This window comes from Accipiter gentilis, chromosome 21 (genome assembly GCF_929443795.1).
Source record: "Accipiter gentilis chromosome 21, bAccGen1.1, whole genome shotgun sequence".
Classification (NCBI taxonomy): Eukaryota; Metazoa; Chordata; class Aves; order Accipitriformes; family Accipitridae; genus Astur; species Astur gentilis.
The window spans coordinates 3,236,277-3,261,263 of record NC_064900.1 but is presented as its reverse complement, the minus strand read 5'-3'; the positions used below and the strand labels follow the sequence as shown (position 1 = coordinate 3,261,263).

At 49.0% G+C, this 24,987-nt stretch overlaps 1 protein-coding gene across 1 annotated transcript in view; it reads right to left on the bottom strand.

Annotated features, from left to right (window-relative positions):
- The window catches only part of FSTL1 (follistatin like 1), a 55,811-nt gene extending 34,936 nt beyond the window's left edge, over window positions 1-20,875 (bottom strand). Inside the window, exons 1-2 of the mRNA XM_049824228.1 lie at window positions 20,793-20,875; window positions 20,615-20,674 (exon numbers count right to left, since the gene is read on the bottom strand). Coding sequence (XP_049680185.1) covers window positions 20,615-20,674; window positions 20,793-20,795 — 63 coding nt within the window. The 5' untranslated portion in view covers window positions 20,796-20,875. The remainder of the gene's footprint in view (window positions 1-20,614; window positions 20,675-20,792) is intronic.
- Between the last annotated feature and the right edge of the window lie 4,112 nt (window positions 20,876-24,987).

Genomic DNA, 24,987 nt, shown 5'->3' with positions numbered 1-24,987 from the left:
TTTAAAGTGTCAACGGAAAAAGGTCAGTGGTTTCTCAGAACAAGATTAAGTTGTTTTGTCCGTGTTCGAGGAATTGTTCGAGAATAGTCCTCAGTGCCTCAGCCTGAATTTGGTGGGAGAGTCACCCTGGTGCCTCTTGCTTGTGGGCAACTATCCACATCTATCAGACTGTAGCAAACGTGTGTGTGTTTGTGGAAATCACCAGTTTACACACAGTCAGTGAACTTTCTAGCGGCTGATTACTTCTGAAACTTCAGAAGTTAAGAAAAATCCTTCCCCTTACAGCTCACAGATCCTGATTACGTTGCCCAAACACTAACTGAACATGATGACCAAACAAGCTATCTTCTGGGATTGCAGGATTTCACAGGCAGCTGCTGCTTGGGCTACAGCATGGAGCAATGAAATGAAAGGCAGGGGACGACATCTCCCTTGCAGGTCATCAGTCATTAGAGCCAGGAGGGCTGATGCCAGAAGAAAACAGTAATTTAGGACAAATAGTACAAGGGTGGAGAACTGAATCAGCAGATGTTTTGCATAGAAGAGGCAGGCTCAGGACATGACTGAGACTAGAGAGAAGAGGGCAGGTCAGGTAGGACATGACCATCCCCTGGAGCTAGAGGCCAATGTGGGACCTGGATCCTGGGGCAGCAGGTCCCAGTGTGTGTTTGATGTTCCCTCACCAAGCCAGCCACCTGGTGGGATCCAGCTCAGAGCCTGAATGAGTACCAGAACCAGTCTGAATGTGCAGGTACTACAAACCTTTTACCTGTGAAGGCATCTGAGCTACTGCCGCTCCGTGATGAAACCACCGTCCTTCTCGGTCACTCAGTAAGCGAGTGCTGTGGATCTAAGAGCCAAGCACACAGGCAAGCTCACACTTCATCTCTGATCTTCGGCTGGTTTTTTCTTTATATTTTCTCAAAAGAGAAGCATAGCCCTGTGCTCTTAGCGGTATGAAGTCAACAGTTGCCGCCACATCTCTAGACAGAGCATGAAGACCACCTGAGGTGATGGCTTCATTTGCTTGTTTTTGTCTGCGGCGAGAGAGATGTAGTAACAGCCTACCTTACAGAGGTTTGATGGCAGCTTAAGTAATTAACCAGCAAATGCTCTAATGGGCTGAGACAGATGATGCAGCAGACAGCAAAAATATAATTACAAATGCTCTGCACCACAGAGGCAAACAACTTTGAGGAATGCCAAACCAACTGCAGCCAGAGCTCAGCGCTACAGGTCCCAGGTCTCTCTCTCCCTCACAGCAGAACAGTCCAAGCCCCCTCCCCAGTACTCACTCCTAGAAGGAACAGGGTCCTTCTGGCCAGCCGGGTCTCACCAACACAAGGCACTGCCTCCAAGTGCCATTTGCCCTGATCACACAAGGAGCAACCACCCAAGCAGCACGCATCTCCCAACAGAAATGAACTTTGCACGGCAGCTGGAGCTGCAGCTCAGCGGATTTACGCTCTGGAGCTCGGCAACATGGGATGGGGGGCATCCAAGGCAAAAGAAAGGTGGTGGAGCAAGGTAAATGACAGGGCAGTGGCTCACACAGAAGTAAACAGTACCTGCACAGCAGCCATTCCTCCCTGAGCAGCGAACGTGATTGTGCCAGACCTTGGGAAATGTCCCAGAAACCTGAAAGTTTATAGTGGCAGTAGAAGCCAAGATCTCTGCATAGACAACAGATCTCCAATTACCAAAGCCAGCTCAGTTGGCTTAAGGACAGATTATTTCCACAGGGTTTTTTTGCTTGCTCATTTAATGATTACATTTTTTTGTGCGGATCTGTTTTCCCGTATAACAGCAAGAAGCCAGACATCAGGAATGTTTGCTAGGCCTTTCTAATCAGAGAGACTATCTGTGATGCAACTTGCAAACACAACACTACCAATGCTTTCAACCACTGGGGTTCCCATGTCCGCCATTCCTCCTTGAATCGGAGGTGACTCCACTGACCATCTGAGGTTGGCTTCCCAGCCTCCTGGGAACCATGCTACAGAAGACTGACATTCTGCTATTTACCTTTTGTATCCACTCCTGCATGCCTCCCTCTAACCTCCTCTCTCGAAGAGAAAATCATCCCATCTGCTCTGGTTCTTCTGCTAGGGCTGAATGTTCCCCCAAACAGCCTGATGTTCACAGATGCTGGAAACGCACGGAAGGGAAACAAAAGCCTTCAGCCCCGCTGGAAACCCAGCCCACAGCACCAGCCTAACATTGCCCAAAAATATCCTCTCTGATCCGGGGCACTCGGCTCCGCAAAGTGAGGGCAGTGGCCATGTTCTCCCTTTGCTAGCAATGATGTAGAAATGGCTGAGTTAATATTTCTCTACAAATCCCCTTGTTTGTGGAACTGTATAGACGCCACAGAGACATCTGTGGCAGGCTGAAACTTGGTGGTTTACATGCTTTATGTCAAAGTTAAATCAAAGACAGGGGAAGCACACTGAGCTTGGACGTATTTTAAGTCAAACAAGCATAAAATATTTGGCAAATTTCCCTTGCTTAATGCAGTATAAACAATTTTGGTATTCGACAGAGAAAATTTCCCATTTAATGAATGTGGCAAGTAACTGAAAAAAAGGTCACACTATTTTTGCAGTTTCAGTTAAGCACAGGACAGCCCCAGCTTCTGCTGCACTATTAGCAAAGTCCGTGTGCTTAGTTAAGCAGCTCTTTTACAGCCAGGACTGCACTGGGGAGGTGAGTGGAGATACTCCTGCAGGACACTAGGTTCTGCCGCAGCACCCAGCGAAGACAAGTGGATTTTTGCCATCGCTTTCAGAGGGGGGGAAAAAAAAAAAAAAAAAAAAAAAAAGAACTCCGATAGACAAAAAACTGAGGCAGACTAAGGGTTTCAGAAGGCAGCCTCTGGCAGATCCAACCGCAGCAGTTTAAGACATTAGCTTGCGCAGCTGTCTGCCAGCCTTGGCTGTCCACCTTGTCGGCCAGCCAGAATTTATTGCTTCTCTAATAAAGTCAGCAGAAAGAAATACATGCTTGTGCCTCAGCCACTACACTTTGCAGCCCAGTATATTAGACTGAACTGCTGACGATCATTGGTTTTCAGTAAGATCACAGACTCGTGGCTGTATATCCAAGGAGGGGAAGAGCAGACAAGAACAGAACAAAATGTCTCCCTCGCTTCAAAAGGCTTAGAAGAGACTTGAAAGAAAACAGACAAATAAAGGGGCTAACGAACTTACGAAAGATGTTTACTCTACAGAAATTGCTGCGGTGCCTCTCTTCTGCATCCTTTGCTGTTGGAAAGGCTGGTTTGGCTAGTTACTGCTCACCCCGGGGGAAGGGAGCTGTAGGTGCAAAAGATAAAGCCAGGTCTGCAGGAGTTATCACCCCTGCTCATGCCCCCGCTAGCCCAGAGCTCTCTGTAAGAGGAGGAGCATGCTCCATCACCTCCAGCTACAACCAGGTATAAGGAAGCCGAGAGCTCTCCTGACCCTGAGGCCTGCACTTCTGACACTGCCCTCCCCTCTCCAGGGCTCGGCTCCAGGAATGATATCGCCTGAATGTATAAGCAGTCTATTTTTACAATTCCTAATGTAACCAGACCCTCTTCTCCTATGCAGAGGAGAGATTTCAGTGGTAAAATGGCATGCGTCGAAAGAAGTTAAGATAGGAAACTCAGAAGGGACAATAGGTTTTCTTTTTCAACAAAGATTTAAGAAACCCCAGGAAATTCACACACCCAAAGCTTTTATCAAAACGTGTTTCTAGAGCTGGCTCTGACTTAAGCACACCAGGAAATCAGTGGTAGCTTTTTGAATACTGAGAACAAATTGCTTAAGTACGTATCATTGTGTATGTGTAGACATTATTCTCATGTACTGGATGTCACACTTGCCTTGCTGAACAAAACTGTACTAGATGCTACCTGTATAAACATGCAGGCTGTCGGAAATAAATATAACATCATCTGTTTCACTCCACAAGATTACAGAAGTAGCATGTGATATTATAACAATGTATTGAGCCACAATAAACAGATGTAGCGTGCTGCAGGCCACCTTGAGGTTTTGCAATTATTCAAAGTCTAGTATTGCGCAAGGAAAGGTTCAGTAACACAACACTGAACTTCAGTTCTTTAGTAAAACCTCTTGGTTTGTTTTTCAAAGAAAACAAACCTTACTTTTCAGCTCCCCAATAATCTGGGTTAGCTCAGTTTGAAATACATTTTTAAAAAACCCAACGAACTAACAAATAAATAATAATAATAAAAAAAATAATCAAAAACCCTCGCTACCCAAAGAAGCACCAAAAAGCTCCTTGTTTCAGGTCTAACAGCCCTCCTAGAATAAAGCTTGCAAAGCCTGCCACAGTCCTTCCCTGTCAACCACCCAGACCCTGTGAGAGTGTAGACACTTCAGGTCAGATACACAGGTAAAATACCAGACAGTTATCTAGAAAGTTATCCCACCAAGCTGAAGGAATGGTATGCATGTGCTCCTTTAGCCTACGGCAAAAGCAAGGTAAGGTAAATAATCTTAGCCTGCAATGGAAGATTTACTGGAATGACAATATCTAACATCTTACCACAGCCTACGCAAATCCAGCTGCTGGCTGTATGTCCCTCCTTGCATTCCAAGTGCTCCAGCACTTCGAAGACCTGAGTCACTTCAGTGTGCCAAGGCAGAAGAAAACAGCCCTGACCAAAGAGACACTACTTATCTTACAGTGAACATGAGCATCTAGCACATTTGTGCTGATCTGTAAGAACTTGTCACTCATGGGGCCTTGACGCTGATTCTCACTTACCGTGTGAACCACAAAACCCTTACCCATGCAAGTATTACTTGCTTCTGCGCTTGGTACCCTTGCCTCCGTGAAACCTGCACATAAACACAGCCTAGTCCCAGCAGTGATCATTTATACAAGAAGCCTGTAATTTTGCAGTCAGCAACATCAAGTCCAGGGTGCAGATGAAAATCAAGTGTCTGCAAGGGACACTGCTTGTGGCTGCTTCCTTCTCCCCTCTAGGAATGAATACTCGCTCTACAGCAAAGGTGTCCAAGCTGGTTATGAAGCAGTTCCTGACGTGTTGCAGCTTACTACTTCATCCACGATAGTAAAGCTGACCCAAGTCCAGCTGTCAACGCACACTGTGCCATAAACAATTCAGGATACGTTTTGTGACCTGTCCAGTCATCCCTGCTGCGTGATGGCAATTTCAGCCAAAGGGTGGAGCAGATGTTCATGGTCACGAAGCACATCAGCTGCACAAGTTTAATCCTCCAAGTCCTTTGTTATAGCAAAACATAATTGACTTTCATGAGCCTCATATCCTCCAAAACACCAGGATGTCAGCACAGCCCTGCCATGGGGACCCTGTTCCTTCAGTCACATCAATGTCTCATTAAAAATTGTCATTTCTTCCTTTTCTCATATGTCAGACACACTAAGCAACAGTCCATGAGACACGTGCTTTACTTCTGCATGCTCCATGCCTGGACTTCACCGTGTTTCCCCATCTCAACCTGAGTTTTGTATCTTCATCTCAGCCAAGACATTGTAATTTCCCCCTCCCCCCTTCCCTGTCGGAAACCATGCAACTGCAGAGAAATCAGACTACACTAATACTGGGACAGCAGCCAGCAGTACGTGGTGTGCCTGGCTTTTAACAGCTAAATCCTATCAAAAATAATGATGCAAATACGGGCACTCCTCCCCGAGACATCCTAATGCTTTTAACAACCTCTTGGGAATGTATAATGCTGCTGGATGGGACAGAGGCCGAAAGGAACAAATTTGGGACTCCTGGTACTTACTGTGTGAACACCAGCTGGCTAAACAAACAGCTCTAGGTCTGAAAGTAGAGATAGCTGTACGCGTGTTCTTCAGCTGCTGTATCAGATAGCTGCTTCCTGAGGGCAGGCACGAACTGCACCAAATTATCACCTAAATGCAGCCATGAGGTGGAAAGCTCTCCTTTAGGAATCTCACCCGCAGATGGAGGACCAGGGGTTCTACCAAAGCATCCTTGAAGTACTTGGGCCCAGACTAGTATCACCATTTAAGAGACAAACTCCCTTGCTCTCCGTAAACCTTAGCTATATCATCTGTCTTCAACACCCTGGGTTTCAGCAGCTTTTCCAGTACTACATAGGAAGTCTGTGGGAAGCAAAACTGGGACTTACAAGTCCTGCCAGGTGAGCACATCCCCATCCCTCCGCCAACAACTGCCGTCAGTCCACGACACTACCCTGCCCACGCACTGCATGAGTGTGAGCAAGGGCAAAAGCCCCCCTCCCGCAGAATTAAGCCGATGGATGCAGAAGCATCCATCCTTCAGTCGTGGCACCCTGTGTCCTCGAGTACATCACCGAGTGCTCTCAGGAGTCCGTCTCTGCAATAAATGAGCGCTTGACAACTCCCCTCATCCCTGGCCGGGAAAGCACCCTATGGGCAGACACCCCTGGCAGAGATGGAAATCACCCCCCTGCTGCCTAACGCTGCTGGAGGCCGTGAAGGAAAGGTCTCGCCAGGCCCTGCCGCAGCCCCCGCCAAGGGCTCTGGCAGCCTCTCGCTCCACCGACTGCGGGGAAGCGCGGCAGGGACGGGCGAGCAATCCCTGGGACGCATCCAGCACAAGCTGCGGCACGGTTCCAGGTCACGCCGGCCGTGCTCTTCACATCCCCTGCCGGACCCCAGCACCCGCCGGCCAGGCTCCGTCCTCGAAGCTGCCAAAACCTTCCCAAGCCCGTTCCCCTGAGCCCACCGTGCTCCCCCCTCCCGGCAGGGTGGGTGCTGGAGGAGAGAAGCCCGCCTGGCCATGCTCCTCCGTCCCAGCCACGCATAGCAACTGCCGCAGGTTTTGTACAAGAGGAACGACGGGAACAGTCCGTAGCTTCTCTGAGAAAGTGTTAATGCTCTCCTGCATCCAAAAAACAGAGCAGCCAGCAACGGGGCCTCTCTCCTGGGGGCTGTGGTCAGCAGCACGGGATGGGGCAGAGAGGGAGGGCACCTCCTTTCCCATCCCCATGCTATGCTTTCCCACGTTTTCTCTCACACCTGTGCAAAGACAAAAAATGAAAAGCTGTGTACCCCCCCCCCATCAATCAGAGTTTTTTGGGACAGAGTTCAGTTTCCAGCTACGCAGGGGCAGAGGAAGAAGAAGGTGGTGCAGGCAGGGAAAGTGGCAGGAGAGGCATTCACCTTTCTCCATGGCAGCTCACGGGCAGAGCGGCTCGCACCCACTGCGACACTGCTTCTTTAGATGTAGGCTGCAAGGAAGTTTGGCTCCAAGTTCAAAAAAGTCATAGCCCCGAGGAACACAGGACTTTCTTGCCTCTTGCCAGACTTTTATTAAAAAATGGGGTTTGAGCTCACGGCAGAACACGGGGTGAAAACGTCACCTCAAAAGAGGGAGCCACCCCTTCTCACCTTTCATCAGTGACCAAAAAAAAGGACTTCCAACTAGCTTGCCCACAGAAAAAGTGCACAAGCTTTCTTTATTTGAGTGCCTCTGCTACCCAGTTAAGGCTGCCTTGCAGGAAGATGCCTTAAAGCTATGAAAGCACAGACCTTCAGCCTAGCCCACTCGGTCTTCCCAAGGTATGAACTGGAAGGGACCTGAGAACAAGAAATGCAGAGAGCTTTCTTCTTTCTCTGAGAGGAGGGAAAACCCCCAGACATGCATATTTAAAGACAAAGTTGGAAATGGAAAAAGAAACAAAAAAGGGGTATTTTAATAACCCCTAAATCTTTATTATGCATTTTTAGTACAGAAGCTTCCCAAGATCCAAGTCAAGATCCAGCCCAGTCTGTGCCAAGCTTTGTACAAACACATCTCAGAGGAGAGTCCTTGCCCGTGGGACAGCAAGCAAGCAAGATTTGCTCTTGGAAGAAATTCCTGTATTGTTATTTGGTTAGAAATGGATCGTTTGAGAAGGGTGGAGTGAACAGCAAGAAATCTGGCTCTGCCTGCACCTCTCTAGCTCTATCCAACGTGGGTCAGACTTGCGGGCAATGGCTTGAGTTGTTGAGAGGGGGGGCAGCCTGCGTGCTCTTCGTGCCCCCCTCGGTCCCAGGACTGATGCCTGCATATAAAACAAACCAAGTCCCACCTAGAGATAGACCCGACAGACCCAGCCTCCGACATCAGTGAGAGCTCTCCCTCCCGTCAAAGCCTAGTTCATCTACCAGGCTCTACCGTGAGAAAAGGAATATAAATCAGAACAGCAGCAGCGTGTGCTGGTGTACACATGGGACCTCACAGAGCACGGAGACATGCTCACCAATGTCAGTAGTGCAGCCTTTAACAGCGCTCAGGCCCCAGTTCTGCCAACTATCACTGCTCAGCTTAGATACTTTAAGTGTAGGCACGCAAGAGACCACAGATTTCCTCGCTACCGTGTCTACCGCATTAGCAGACCGTTAGCTGCTCTCCCTGCCCTGGGAGCCCGTGCGCTCAAACTGGCCCGTGAGCCTGGCAGCCGACCGGTCTGGTGAAAAGGGCCCTGCGATGGCAGAGACACTGTGTTTGGGGCACTGGTCGGGGAGGGTACATGGTCTAGCGGGGCTCAGCTGAAGGTGTCTGCCAAAGGACAGGCTCCAGCTGGCCACTGTGCTGCGACACAGCCCTTTGCCTGCTTGCAGGGCTGAGCACGCAGCCCCCCGGCCCCCAACCCAGTCAAATCTCACCTGCAGGGTCAAGAGGGTCGAGAAGCCTCTGAATATTGAGCTTTAACTTAAGCATGTATTATAGGAAACTCAAACCCAAGGCTTTAGTTGGTAACAACAGCAGCACATTTGTGTACCGTGGGAAGACTCCTGTTATAAAAACCTGGCCAACTATGTTTCCTGATGGTGTGTGGGTTAACGTATAACTCCCTAATAATAAATTAGGGCTCATATTGTTTTTGTCTTTCTTCTTTTTACAACTTATATCGCCCAAGGCTGTACAGATTCCCAGTAACAGCACATGGAGGTGTGCTGTCATCATGTGGCGAGGGAGTGCTAACAGACTGGGAAAGGGGATGCAACATGTGGAGACCCAGTACTGAGCCAGGGATTAAGAGACATACCTTACCAGGGACGGCTGGAGGAGCTCAGACTGTTTAGTTTGCCAAAGACAAGACTGGGAGCGGTCCTTGTCGCAGACCACAGTTACAATGGTGGGGAATAGATGCGCAGTACTAAAGGCCTCTTCTGTTTAGCAGATTAAACCCAAGATTCAGCATTCGGAGACCAAAACTAGACAAATGCAAGCCAGAAATGAGGTGTAACAGCATGTGGGTAATTAACCACTGCAGCAACATACCAAACACAGTGGTATTTTCCATTTGTGGTAATTACTTAATCAAGACTAGATGTTTTTAAAACACGCTTTAGAGTCCAGAGCAAATGGAATTAATCAAAGAGCTGGATGTATGGGCTGTATTATGCAAGGGGGCAGAAGAAGTAAAGCACAATAGCTTCTTCTGGCCTCGCCATCTACTAATCTATGGGGAAAATTGTCCCTTTTAGTGTCACTGGTGTTGGTAGACAGCCATATTTTTAGTGACAAGACATGCTAATGTTTACATGAAATGGTAATAATAATGCCTTGTGTTTCACCCACACTTCTAATCTGAAATGCTCCAAGCTCTTTGCCATCACTACATCAGTAAGCCTGACAGCTCACTGGCTGATAAATTGGCATTACCATCCCCCTTTCATCCAGCTTGAACTTTTTCAGAGTAGCTAATCATCTGCTTCCTATTTACATGGGAAATAGGCTACCTGTGATCTTGGGCATCGACTTTTAGGCCTCTTGGTGAGAAAACATTCATGTGGGCACCTTGCAGAAGGTCTCGGGGTGGGAAGTGGCTCAGCACACCAAACTGCCCAGCAGCTGCCTATTCCAGATGCTTATCCCCAGTACATACTTTACTGCACTCAAAAACTCTGTATAAACTCTCTAGAAGACTTCTGGTAACAATGTACTACTTAAGACCAGAAGTCAGCAGTTAAAATGTGGAGAAAAAAAAAACCAACCCAACAACCAAAAAACCCAAAAAACATTGAGAGAGAGAGAATGTTTCCTAGTTGTTTCAACAAACATCGTCATATATGACAGACAAACAACAAAAAAAAGTAATTTCCATTAGTTACCATGACAACCAATGGAAATTGCTAACCCATCTTCTCTCCCTTATCAACCTTTGGCAGACCTGTCAGGGAAAGCAAGCGACTATGCCCCATATAAGATTCTCTACTTAACTATAACATATAGCTCACAGGGAAATCTACATTGCCACAATGTCAAGTGCTCCCCGTACAGCACATCTCCAGTTTGTCTCCTCTGAGCTACAAACAGCTGGAGCGATGCTTGCTGCTCCCCTCTGAGAGCAAACCCTTGAGAAATGCAATCACCCCTGTGAGACACTCCAGCTCTCCTATCTTATGCCCTTCCTCTCCCTCCCTGTCTCCATAAAAACATTCAACCATCTCTTTCTTCCCATCTGTGGGCCATCAGCTCACATCTTAAATGCGGCCCCTACAAGCCCTTTTTGCACATCTTTACTGCCTGGCAAGAAATTGCTGTATCACACAGCAATTCTGGTCCACATTTTATCTCTGTTTTCTTCACTATTGTTATTGATAGGATAATGACCCTCTGCAGTGCCTGCTGCACCTTCTACATGAGAGCTTTTAACTTTTCTTAACAGGAATGCGTTCAGCTTCATAAACCCTTCCAAGAGGCATAGCATATCATTATCCTTTTTTTACAGATGTGAACACTGCAGCTTAGAAGAATTAGGTGCCTTGCCCAAAGCCTACATACAAATCATGGCATGATGCTAAGAGTGAGAACAAATAGGTCTGGAGACAAGAGTCTGTTTGCATTTTCTTGATGCCTACAGGCTATGAAGTTGTTTGAACCACATACATTTGGATTCCCCTTTAGTCCCTCCACCCTGCCAAAACCCCACAGCAAATAAATACAAACCTGGAAAAAAAAAAACCAACCCCAAAACCAACAGTTGTGTCTACTTAATCCTGGTTTACTGTTGACCTTGAATCTGCAGCCAGGATGGCCTAACTCACCCCAGTGTCTGGATGTGTGCTGCTGCACTGCAGAAGAGCTTGGCAGTGATTTGTGAGGAGGTATTAACGCCCAGCTGTTCTCCCGTCTCTTTCAATTTTCACGTGCACAAAGTTAGGAGTGGCCCAGGCACTGTACTGACACCATGCGGTCTCAGGCAATTCATATACCACAGCAAGATTCAACACTCACCCAGTAGGACCTGAAATTCCCAAATATTCCACATGAATTGCAAATTTTGCTGCATTCTCCTCCACTCCCCCATCCCAGTTCTGGGTGGCAGGAGTTAGCAGCAAGTTACTCCGTAACAGAGCTGAGTAAGGTGGCTCTGTGTGCACGTGTGTACGTGCATACGAGGTGTAACAAACCATGTTTTGTGCCCCGTGATTAACCATGCTTTGGCTCAGTTTCCTCCATGACACTCTCCTGTGGGACTGCATGCAGCTCCGAGCACCAAAGAGGGGAGGACAAACCATAAAGTGCAAAGCCGAGGAAAAACGAGCTCTTCTACAAGCTGCTTCCCACAGATTCCTGTCTCCAGGCTGATCGCATCTGGTGGCTACAAAGGTGTGAACTATGATCAAAGGGGAATACTCACAAAATGCTTCCCTGGTCTGTAGTAAAAGCTGATCTCACACTGGAGCTTTTCCCTCAGGTAGGGCAGTAACTACTGCACCGTGTCTATTTTTACCAAACTTAGAGGAACACAGTATCTTGCAGGAAATTAAAATACTTCGCTAAATATGGCTGAAACTGGCTGTTGGGTTTAAAAGTTTTTTGAGGAGATTCAAAGAGGTACCAACAGAGAGTAAGATCACATGAATCTCCATTTTTTTAGGCAGCCAAGGAAAAACGTTCTGCTTTGACAGGAGGAAGGGAGCTACAAGGAGATTAAAAGGGGTGGGCTAAGCAGAGACCTGAGGGACCCCAAAAAGTGGCTATGTATACAAGATGGAGATCACTGCACAGGAGAGGCACTGATTATCATTGAACACAGGGGCATAAGAAGGACCGTTGGGACAGAATAAAAAGATTAACAGTCTACTTGCTCATAGAAGAGGACCGTGAAGATAAACTTACTGACTTTGAGATACTCCAGAGCATGGTATCATTTTTCACAGAACAGGAAGGGGGCATCACTTATCAGGGATGTATAAAACTGGATTTGCTGAGACACTAATGGCTACGGTTTGTACAAGCAGCTACTAATCCCAGGGCACACAGCAATACCTTGTAGAAGAAACAGTCTGTTTTTCTAAAGGGGGATGCTTTGAATGACCTCGAAAAGCATTATCACACCTGTCACTAGCCCCTCTGAAAAGCATGGCGAAACGCATGGGCTGTGGGGAACCATCCTGCAAGCGCGCACGCATCTTCCCACGTACACTTCTCAGGTGAACAAAGGCCTGCGGACATGCCTCTCACCCTCCTGAAAGTGCTCTGTTCAGCTAGGCAGGGCCGGTCACACCGACCCGTCCGTAGCTCGGCAGCAAATGTGGCCAAGGAGGCACTGGGAGCAGCCACCGATGTGTGCCACCGGTTACGCTGCGGCCCCAACCCCACAGCAGGCCAAGTACGGGGAATGCTCCTTGCCAGGGACAGCACAGGCCACCGGCCCAGCCCTGGTCACAGGGAAGGGGCAATATGCCACTTGCTGAGCAAAGCTCAGTGTATGAGCAAGCCCAGGCTCGCTCTTTAACTGCTGACTGGGTATAAAACAGGCAGTTAAAATTAAAAAAATTTAAAAAGTAGTCCCTCCTTACCCTACTCCTTACCCTTACACATCATCCTCTACCAATGAGTCCGGGCCCCAGTCCTGGGGACACGAGAAATGGAGCTCCGTGAGAAACAGAGCCTCTGTTGCAACCCGACTTCTCCGTCATTCACCCGCAGGGCAACTGGAGAAGGGGAGGGCCGACTGAAGAAGATTAGGCCGATACTACTCATGTGGCATTTATCGTCTTGGGGCTGGAATACCCCAGAGCTTGCATCACACGGAGCAAACACGTTGTCCTCAGACAAGAATACCGCAGCTTTTCTGCCAAGTTGAAGGCAATGCCTTCGACGTGAATGCTTGGTCCCCTGCCACCTTAATCTTCCAGAGCCCTGGGTTTGAATGCGTGAGCTGCAGACCAGAGCTGGGTCACAACCTTTTCCGTTATCCCTGAGGAATTTTACTCACCCAGACAACGAAACGATCCAGACGTAGCAAAAGTTCCCCGAGGAGATCGCCTCCTCCTACATATAGGAAACGAGACAACAATTCCAATCCCTCATACTTAAGCTTCCTCAAACATAAACACGAAAAAGTGGCCAAAACGCAGGACGGGAAAGAAAGTCCCAGAGCAGCAAGGAGTACATATGCAAAGAGTTACGTCATGCAGAAGGAAAGCTCTTGGCTTCAGGCTACAATTACCAGCACTTAAATGGCAGGGGCTGCTCTAGCACAGAGGGGGCCCCCCCACCAGGCACCGTCCTCCAGATCGATTAATTGTCAGAAAAAAACGGCAACGGATTCTGCCATCAAAACCATCCCCGGACAGCGCGGCGCTGGAGGCCAACCTGGCAACTGGCCAGCGCCTGCTGAACGCTCCCTCTTCCGTCCGTCCCGGTGGATGGACAGAAACTCCTTGTTCTGTCCCTCCGACGCTCAAGCCCCAAAATGCCTCGCCCCGGCAGTGGGGTGACGAGGAAAGAGTGGCCAAGGGCAGCGTTTCTGATGGCAGGAGGCACACCTAGCCCACGGGCTCCTGCGTTAGGACAAGGTTCACCAGTACATCGCTCCATCAGCGGCAGGTAGCTTTGCTAGCCCATCCCTGTCACCCCACTCTTGCTTCCTCCTTATCCAAGACTGAAACATCCTCTTCTCCCCTCCCCTGACTTGGAAGACTTGAAAAGACTGTTTCAGGCTTGAGTCTTTCTCCTGCCACAGGTACCTCTGCAGCAAGTCCTTCCACTACCTCCCTAGGTCTCCTCACAGATAAAGAAACAAAGAAGTTGTCTCTGGCTATAGACAAACTATGAAGCTATCACCATTTCTTGAAAATTTTCATTGTGGGGGAAAAAGTTGATTAAGCATGGAAAGCTCCACCAGCGTCCAAATTCCCAAGGCCTCTTGATCCTGTCTCGGGACTCTGGGTGAGAAGCAGGGATGGAATGAGGAGGAACATGTACTGGCTCGGGACAACCAGCAGTGGGTGACAAACAGCCATCCAAACAGTCCTTCTATGTTTGGAGCATAAAGTGTGCAAATCCTCTCCTACCAATGAAACTCGGCTGCTTTGCCTTGGTGTTTTTCTCTGTTTCTCTCCATTGTTCTTTCAAGGTGGTTTGCTGTTCTTTGCATTGCAAGGCCCTCCACAGAGATACAATCAAGACGAAGAAAAAAAATAAATTCATATGCTTATGGCTTTACTGCTGTGTAACAGAGCTGCAGAATCAAATGAGGGAAGGATAAAGCAGAAGGAACAAGAAGAGAGGCTGGTTGCTATGGGGTCCATTACATAGCGTTACAGTATTTAGAGAAAGTGGTTAGAGGTCCATCTCTGGGACAGCTGTTGACAAGGTACAGCCATGGGAAATGCTGCACAGAGAGTCATCCTGCAATGTGCATACAGAGATGAGCGAGATGAGGTCTAACAAGTCTTTCAAGCTCCTGGTTTTCCTGGTGCATTGGGTATTCTCCTCAGAAGCACGGGAGAACTAGCACTCTCTCCCCAGTGAGACAAAAACCAGATTCCTGTCTTCAAGCAGCATTTAGTTTCTTCCACCAAATATTTGCTTAGCTGTCAAACAGTGGAAATGTGGGATCCACCTACAGCTGAGCTAATGAGATGCCAAATCCTTCCCCAATCATCATCCCCGAACCCCTTCTTTTTTCCAAATGTGTTGGTCCAAAAGGAGCCTCCAAACTGCTTCCAGGTTATGGACCCCTTGACGCACTCCAAACAAGGTGCAGGTGTCTCAACAAATTCCACATATGCAGACTGGATCATGAGTTTGATTTTCTTCATCGTTTCTCACAGGCAGCCTACATCTAATCCACTGCTCCAAGCAACCACAGGCTCAATGTCAAAACAGAGAGGTACAGTGTAATAAGTGAGAGAGCTAAGGCATAGAGCAGGTAATAAGATTTCACAGGAACTTAAACGAACTTCACTTCTGGGAAGCTGGTTTGCATGGCAGAGAAGGGACATAGTCACTCATGACTGCTGGCTGGTGTCTTCAGATCAGAACTGGAGCACACTTGAGAGCAAGTAGTAAGAAAATGCCATGCATCGCTGCTCATGCTATAGTTATCTGTGCTTTTAATATAGCACCGAAGCCTCCAGGCCTGCTTATCTGCCATTTGTTTATTTACTGCTACAAGGCCTAGGAATTGCAATCAGAGCCCCATAGTCAAGAGCAAATGAGCGCCTGCTCTAACCAGCTCACATCTAACTTAGTGCCCTAGCTGTGGCAAAATCGACAGCCTCTGGGAAAGTCAAGGCGTATATAACCCCATGTCTGCCACCCAGACACAGCTCTGGAAGGAATTATGCTTCACAGCATAACAGCAGTCTGCTCTTTTCTTTTGCTAAACTCAGAGGCAACGCTGTGAGGGACAAATCTCTCCAATGAAATGCTGGTTATTCACAGATTAGCTTAGATATCGTACAGGAGAAGCCAACCCCCCTGCAAAGATAGATGCAACCCAGCTAAATAACGCATTTCTGGGAACCAATCTCATCTAGCTCGCAGGATATGTGGCAAAAACACAGACTAGTTAACAGGAGTCTCATGAGCCCAGAAAGACACATCTGGCTGAGATTTGTGACAAACTCTCTTCTGTACAAAGAGAAACATTCCCCAGCTCATGTAACACCACACAAGAAAGATCAAAGGTGCCCTGGTGCCTCCTGATGGGTAAGCAGCTGTACCAATAACAGCAGCTGGAAAATGCAACAGGAGACTCTCAGCCAGTCCTCTCCTCCTGTGCTGGGAGCAGAGCTGCCTCCCAGGCAGGCCCCAGCAGCAGCCCCCTGTTAATTACCGGCAAGGAATTTGCACGCTGGCAGATAAAGTCATTCACTCAGCTACAGCACGTTTGCACAAAGCAGCTCGGATCTGACAGCAGCTCCAGGCGAGAAGCAGCATCAGGGTGCCATGCACACACACGTACGTGCTACGCGACATCGCTTCTGCTTCAAAGCTTGCGCCATGCACGCTGTTGCTCGGAGGTTATGGTCCCTTCAAAACAGCCCGGGAGGTTGTTTAAACACTCATACACTGCGCATTTGGCCAGCTACTTCAGCACAACACGAGGTGCCTCAGACAGAACCACTTGGTTTGTCTCCCAGACTCTGATCCCTGGGACCATCCGCAGCACAGCAGCTGCCCGACGGCACAGCACGCGCCTTAAAAAACCGGCTTTGCACAGATAAGCCTTTGCTGCGCGCCCACGGTAGAATCATTTTTTTCCCTGCCTCCCCATTTAAAATATGCTTATTGCCTTGAGGCGCAGCTCCAGCAACGCCTGGTCTGGCACTCAAGGGCAGGATTTCAAGGAGGAAGACGCCTATCACTCCAAAACCAGCTCAAGGAGAAAAATGGATGCAATTTTTCCTTCCACTGAAGACTGAAGATGTGCCTGCTCGACTAGATCTGGGAAGGTAGTTTTATTACATTAGTGGGTTACTTGTGACTGCTGGGTTTTATTGCACGAAGCCAGTGCATATCAAAACCAGTCTGAGTTACCCACGTGATTGGCACCACGGCGTCTATTCTTTCCGCTGCCATGGACAAAATATCAGCAAGAGGAGGACTGAACTACCCACAAAGTCTCTATCACTAAATTTCAAAGGCAAATGCACCCTTCTTAAAATGATGGCTTCAGGGCCAAATACAGCCAAATACTGCTATGCAATTACATCAGGATCTCAACTTTAATTTATTCAGTTTCACTTATTAAGACAGCAGTTTTTAGTTTTCACCATTGCAGAAATGTGGGAAAAGTTTAACCGAAGCAAGCTGACGATGCTGGCCAGACTGAGTGAACAGCCCAATGGGAGGAAGTACACCAGGCTTTAGGAAGACCAGCTGAACTCCCAGCTCCATCTTCCCTGGGGCACACGAGCACTCTGCTGGCAAAAGGGGCACAGGTCTTGGAAGGGGTCAAGTGTTGCCCTCCCTACGTGCAAAAGCAGTCAAGTCGGATCGAGAGGAAGCACTCAGGTGAGTTAAGCAAACAGAACTTAGCTGAAACCTTTGTCTTTTCTCTCCCCCATAACATCCCTTTTCAGCTTTTCTCACGGAAAAATTACACCGAGGGAAAAGGAGGTGGGGTGAAAAAAATTAATCCCAGGGTTACAACAGATGTAGGCACTGCGAACACTGTGCTGTTAGAAAAGGTTATAGATCTGCCTCCAGATGCTTGTCATTGCTGTGTTGCTTGGGGGTTATATAGCCCCCCTCAGATCTGTCAGTAGACCTCCTCGCAAGAAGAAAGCCTCTAGCCCTCCTCCTCTAGCCCTTTTTAGCCAAGATGAGACGAGTCAGATTAAACTGTTTACACAACTCTTCCCAAAGGGTGGCTCATTTGGCCAGAAATGGGTTAAGGATGGTTCAGGAGAACAGCTCCAGGTCCCAGAGATTAATCTGCTCCTTGCCAGTTTTCTGGCAAGGAGCAGGGAGCAGGCCAGGGCAGTGACTTCTCCTCTTGGCAAGGCTGGATTCAGGATAGGACTTCTGTCCACAGCACACAGCAAAACATCTAAAATTCACAGTGAAAATAACTTTCTTGATGATTCTGAATCAGGTTTATGCCAAAATGAAAAAAGAAAAACCCTCACGCTTATTTTGAGGTAAGTACCCTGGTGGGACATGTAACAGTGCTGGTATAATTACAGCGGTACCACCAGTGGAAGCCGTCCCGCCCACCACCCTTCAGACCTCACGTTCACAGTCAAACAGCGATTGGACTCCTCTCCAGCGTTAACTAGGTAACTTACTCCAGCAGGATATGAACAACTGACTAACTTTTAATACATTCATCAGACATTTCGAGCCTCTCCCTTTTCCTCTATCGTGATGGATGCTTCCCAAAAATCACTCCATCTGCTTCAGAAAGCCCCAGCTGAGAACACAAGCAGCTTCACCTCTGCAGCATCCCCATTAATACGAGCAAACGGCCGCCTTACTGAGAGTCTGACCCAGGAAGAAAGAGATAAAAAGGGCTGTCTGAAGCTGGTGGCTGGCTTCTATCCGAGGAGTACAGTTCACCGTCTATTGCTCTTGTGACTATTACTGAACCGGGCCAAGAAAAGCTCCCAAGTTTTGGCACGTCTCAGATTTTCCAGTCTGCACAAAGTCATGCCAGGAACATTTACTGAAGCAATTTCTTTCTTTCTTTCCTTCAAGATTCTAATTATGCACCTAACAATGTTGTAGAAATGAGTGTTGTACAAAAACCCCAGTACAGTTCAGATATAGTTTTGCCGACAAAATGATTAGAAGCTTAAGGCTCAGTGTTAATATTCTGAACATGCTGAAAGGCACAAAGTGCAAACTGCAGCAGAAACCAAAGAAATAGAGAGGTTATCACTCCCAAAATCTGGAATAGGGAAAACCACACAGGAAAATGCCACACTAATCTTACGAAATGCCAGTGATGCAGCAGAGTGGTAATAAGAAACATTTAGAAGGGGGCAACCATCAAAGCTGTCTCTGAATTGCAAGCAGCTCACCTTCAAGCACAGCCCACTCCCTAGAAAATGAGAAGGTCTAGATACCCCAGAGGGTGAACAGTTGTTCATCACTTGGCACCTACCAGCAACGAGGAATCAAACTGAACCCCAAACCAAAAGTTGTCCGAGGTGTCAATTTTCCCTGAAAGCAGACCCAAACCTCAGTCATCACTCTCAAGTTTTGCTGAACTTAGACTGGAATCAAACCAAAACGTTGGCTGGTTTGACACCTGGACTGTTACCCCTGAAAACAGTCAAATCATTCATTTATCCACTCAAGCATGAACTGGCCTTTAAAACCAAGTTTTGAACATGACAGCTGTACATTTTTCTTACTTTCAGTCTGCAGATGAGGCACAGCGACATGACAGTATTTAATACTTGGGAAGCCACCCAGGTACTCCAAATTAGAGAACATTAAGCAAAAAGCAGGATTTAGCACTTTGACTGTTAACATAACGTTAGCGGCACCAGTGAAATCAGAAATCAAGGGCCAAACACATCTTGGCTATGTCTCTCTGGCTTACTGACTCCAGGAGGCTTTACTCAGACCAGTGCCATCACTATTTAGCTGTTATTATCATTCATCTTACAGATGCACTGCTGTGCACTTCCTCCCTACAGAGGTTTTGCTGTATATTGACTGGAACTGGTTAAGGTTTATTTAGGGTTCCTAAGAAAATGAATAAAACCAACCTGGCTTTTTCAGGACAGCGTTGGAGAGGATGCATGGAAATGCTGACTACATAAGATTGTCACGCCTTGGGAAGAAAGTGTATTACAATATTATCGTGTACAGGCAGATGTGAAACGCTAGCCCATACTACAGCTCAGTCCCGCTCTCCTTGGTTTTCACGATAGCTGCAACCAGAGCTGTAGCTTGACAGTGTCGGCTCGCAACCGCCCTGTCTCACCTCCGCTCCTCGTGTCCCAGCGTTTGCATTGTTCGTCCCTTCAGCGAGCGGCTGGCAGTTGCGGGGAGTTTGCGGAAGAGCTTTGCTTAGGGGGAGAGAGCAACAGCGATGGGCTTCAGCCTAAACCCCCCTCCTTGCCATCACCCGGGCAGCGCGGTCCACGGGTGGGAGGCAGAAAAAGACGGAACCGTCTGTAGGAAGTCGGACGTGTTTATGCATTTATTTTTTTTTATTTTTTTTTTTTTGTGCAGAGCCAAACTGCGATGCTCTAGGGTGGGTCTCGCCATCTGGGAGAAATATGTAGGGAGAAAAAATGCAGGCGGGGAGGACGAGCTGCCTCCCGCCCCCCGAGCGGGACCGCTTCCCTCCGAAAGCGGGCTCGGCCTCCCTCCCCAGCCCAGCTTGAGTTCATTTTCCTCAAATCACTTCCACATTTCCCCCTGCCGTAATTATCAAATATTTTGTTTCTGACCTCACTTTTACGGAGGCTGCCGCAACCGGGAATTCAGGCACCGTTTATTTTCTGTCAACAGAGCTGGGGCGGGGGGGGGGGGCGAGCTGGGGGCTTTCAATGTCATTGCAGTAAAAAAAATGAAAAAAAAAAGAAAAGAGAAAGAAAGAAAGAGCAGGAGGGAGGGGAAGGGGAGCCCAGCCCGCCGGCAGGCTGAGGGGGGGCTCCGGCCCGGGCCCGGGCAGGGAAGCAGCCGCCCCCCCCTCCGCTTCTCCTCACACGGAGGGGTCCGGCGATCCCCCAACTTCCCTCCGGCCCCGGTTGCTACTTTCCCCCGTCCCGGCGAGGAGGAAGAGGGGACGGGACGACAAGGGACGCTGTGGAAAAACGCCAAAATGGGACACCCCCCCCGCCCCCCCCACCACCACCGCTTCCCGGCCAACCCCCGCGCCTCGCCGCCGGGGGCCCCCGTTCCTACCTCAGCTCTCAGGCGGGCGACGGCCAGCAGGGCGCAGAGCAGCGGGAGAGTTTTCCAGATCTGCAAGAGAAGGAGCGGAGGGAAGGGGAAGGCGGTGAGCTCGGGGCGAACGGAGCCGGGGCCGCCAAACTTCCCGCCCGGCAAACCACCACCCTCCCCCCCCCCCGCCTCTCCTCACCATGCTGCGAGCGGCTGGCGGTAGCGGCGGGGCAGGAGGAGTTTGTGGAGGCTCCTTCCCCAGCTCCGGCTCGTTCGGGAAGGGGAAGGTTTTTTTCCCCCCCCCCCCACACACACACCCCTTCACCCCGACCCGCCAGCCCGCGGCTCCACCCCTCGGCCCGACCCCCAGCCGCCCACCTCCGCCCCGGGGGCCGGCTCTTCCCCGGCCCGCCGTGAGGGGACGGCCCCCTCCCGGACCACCACAGCCGCCCCTCGGCGGTGCCTCCGGTCTTCCCGCCGACGCCGGGCCCCTCAGCGCCCCATGGGTGGGTGGGGGGGACGAGCTCGGCGGTTTTTGAAGGCTGAGGGGCGTTCAGGAGACTCGGCTCGGGGCCCCCTGGCCCGGCAGAGTGCCCGAGGAGGAGGGGGGGGGGTTGCTACCTCACACCGCCCGGCCTCACACCCTCGGCCGGGCAGGAGAAGGGTCCGGGGGGATCCCCCCACACACACATTGTGGCAAAAAAAAGGGGGAAACTGAGGCACGAGGTGGCTTCTCCGCAGGCGGGGTGCTGTGGAAACCCGCTGCCGCCGTGCTCCAGCCCTGAGGCCGCGCGGAAATCCCAGTCGCAGCTACAGGTGCCGTTCGTGTCGGGATGCAAGGAGGTTGAAAAATAAGGGTTTAAGGCCGTTGGTGTTAGGGTCCAAATGGCGTTGGCTGAGCGGAACAGGCAGGCAGGGTGTTGTGCCAGGCACAGGGGGCCTGAAATCTCCCCCTGAAATACCTGGCGGTGCTCATTTGTGTATAAATACCTGTGATCCTCTTGTCTAATCTCTTCATCTCCGAATTTCAGAAGCCTCCGGTAGCTAGAAGGCAGGGTCTGACAACACAAAGAGACTGATTGTCCTGGGCACATACAGAAATCTCTCTTAACGGCAAGCAACACCATGACATCAGTTGTCAAGGGCTTTTCCTCGAGTTTTGAGGTTGGTTGTAACCAAAAATGACACCGCTGGCTTTGAAATACCATCTCGCTCCGTAGCCAAGCATGCACATAAGCTGTCTATCTTCTCACCCTGCTTTATGCTGTGCCCTCACCGCAGGCAGGCACCGTGGGAGATGCTGGCGTGTGTCCCCTCATCGTTCACCAAGACCTAAGATGATTCCCGCATCCTGCTGGAAGGAGAAAACTCTGGGGAAGAGTTATCCTAGATCAGCCCACATCTGGTCTGTTCACGGCAGCTGTGCCATTTTTCTGTGCTTCCTCAGGCTCTGCTTCCTCACTCTGTTTTGTTTTTAGGACTACTGTTACTAATTTTGCATTTATAAAGCATCCTCCCCAGCAAGTCCTGCTTCTGTCTGTGAGTGGTACTAGCCCATAAATCTATCCTGAAGAGATGTCTAATTATTTCACTGCTGATGCTGAGCGATGTGGTTTTCATTGTCTTTTTTGTTTTTTAAAACTCACCTTTCACAGCGTACTTCTTTGTTCTGGAGTCATTGATTGCCTTGCCTCATGACACAGCACAGGCAGAGTTATGGCTGAACTCAGCTGGCCTCTAGTTTGCAGAAGCATCATAGGATCAGGCTCACCCTGAGTCACCCTGATGTGAGTGCCATGATAAGAAAAAAAAAAACAAGTGGCAAATGATAAATACATTTTAAAAGATTCATCAGTTTCTGGCCTCTTCATGCCCTGATCTGCGCAAGCAGTGCTACACAAGGAGGCTCTCTATTTCCAGAGGGTAAAAATGACTCATACCACTCTTGGGAAAAGAGCACTAGCAGGGGTCTCCCAGCTCCCGCGTTTCCTCCCTGATACCATAGGCAGTCACCTCATGTAAGTGTGATTAGCCACGTGCTGGATTATGTAGGTCACCATGAGCATGGGGGTTTTTTCTGTGTAATGAATGGACTGAATATGAAACACAAGGTAAAGGATTAAATCCTCTACTCATGCATTGGCATTCAGGTACATGAAAGCATATTTCTTTAAGTTATTTTTTATCATGTGGAAGTAGGTAGAGGTGAAAACCAGAAAGCATCTCTCATGCAAGCATCAGAGAGCATTACCACAGGAGGACAGGCACCCATGAGGGGAAAGAGGCATTTGTACAGCTACCCCCTTAAATCAGATAAAACTTTGGTGTGCAGATGAGGCCTGAGCATCTCTGGTAGGCTGTGGGGGGAACAGTCCTTAGCCCTTTGCTGGAAAGATGATGACAGTGATAGAGCCGCAGTTGTTTCTGGGAGTGTGGATGTCTGCTGTGTCAGGAAACTAACTTATCAAGGCAGGGGAAAAGGTGTGTTATCTCTTCTGTCACAGGCAGCACAAAACAATCTCCGCACAGACACCAGAGCCTTAACGCTGTGTACAGAGGTACACATTTTATAACCAAATACACTGTTCACTTTTATTCCAAACTTTCACCATTTAAAAGTGTAAACTGCAAAGGAGCAGTTTGTACTATCTGAGTGCATAAGAAATAAATCTGCCGGGAATGTTTGCTCTTTCGTGATGGACACATAACAGGGAGCTTGAATCAGAAGCACTAGAATAAGAGGAAAGCAAATGCATTTGCAGTTGTGGTTTCAAGCTGTGGCCATAATGGATATGGTAATTCATCATTACTGGCTACACAACCGAAGTTGTACCATAAAAACGCTTTCAGCTAAAAGCTTCATTATAAGGGTGAACGATGCTTGCCTGAAATTTTGACGGTTGCAATGCTCTGGTGGGTCAAAGAAATTGGGAATCATTGCTCTATAGAGAAGATGTTATTCTATTACATACATCAGTATTTCATTTCTGCTGACGCCTACTTTCCAGTCACTGGTACTTCTAAAACAAACATTTTGTTATACATATGGGATCGCAAATTTTGACATATACACACATATATGCCCAAGTGGCCACGCAACCGGAATTCAGTAACAATCCGTTGCCTGAGAAGCAGAGCAAAAGAAGCCTGGACTCATGTAAGCGTACATCTCATGGGTGGATACATTCCCCTGTGTTTAATAAAGCACAGGCTCCAACTGAAGCTTTCTCCATTCTCGGGGCACTGTCAACATCACTCCCCTGGACTCTCTGGTGTCTCATGAGGGTTACTCTGAAGCCGCAGCCTCTCCCTTATTACAGCATGTGCACACACATACACCCAAAGTGATTGTGTAAGCCTCATTTCCTAGGGAAACGAGGCTAAATACACGCCAATAAATTACTTCTTAATCCCTCACCCGGCCCTTGTGGCTATACCATGATATCACCCTCTCCACATTACCTCACTCCTATCCACCACCCACATCCTTCACGTCTCCTCCTTTCCCCCCTGCCATACGAAGCATCAACCTTAAGGGTTGGGGTTGTGCTTGCAGCGTGACCACCCTGCCAGCACTGCGTTTTAGGTGACAATTCAAGAAACGAAGTCGTTCGGCAAGTGGCCCTTGTGACAGGGCAATAACCTATCCTGCTGAAGACTAAGAAATTTGCAGCAACATTATTTGGTGGAATTAGGAAGCAGGGTATCATTTCTGAATAGCAAATGCGTTAAGGTTGTAGCTGAGAAGGCTCAGCTCGTGTAGGACCAGAGGCATCCGCGTCGTCTTGAGCTACGTGAGCAGTGACTCCTTGTGGACCAGCGTACAGGTCTGCACCGGCGCCTGAAAAAGGGCTGAGGGACACCTCAGTTTTCCCAGCAAAAACAGGCCAGGGCTGCCAAATGTGAGGGGGAAGCCTCGAGCCGGGTTACAGCCACAGAGTTGCGGGCGTCAGGCCCGAATGAACGCGAGGTTGACCGCAAGGTCGGTGTGAGGGTCCCCTGGGCTGTCACGCGTGGATCACGCGGATGCCTCACCGCCGCGGGTGAGAATTGAGGCCTGCAGCAAACTTCTCCCTGACATGGCACTCCTGACTTCACATCACCCCCAGAGCGTGCCCTGTTCTGACCCCCCTGAGGAGCTTTACCGGGACCTTGCTCTCAGCCTGTGAGCAGGGAGTAGGGGGCTGGTAGGAATGAATGGTGCCTAGGTAAGAAGACAGCTTCCTACCCTGAATTTTGGGAAGGTGCTGGATAACTCTCATTATCCCAGCTTCTGAGCTGCAGCACACCACCCAAACTCTTAAGCTCAAATAGGATGGGCCTCTGGCATACGTACCCAGCTGGGTGAACTAACTCAGGTCTAAGGCTTCTCTGGTTCAGGGAGAGTAACTCAG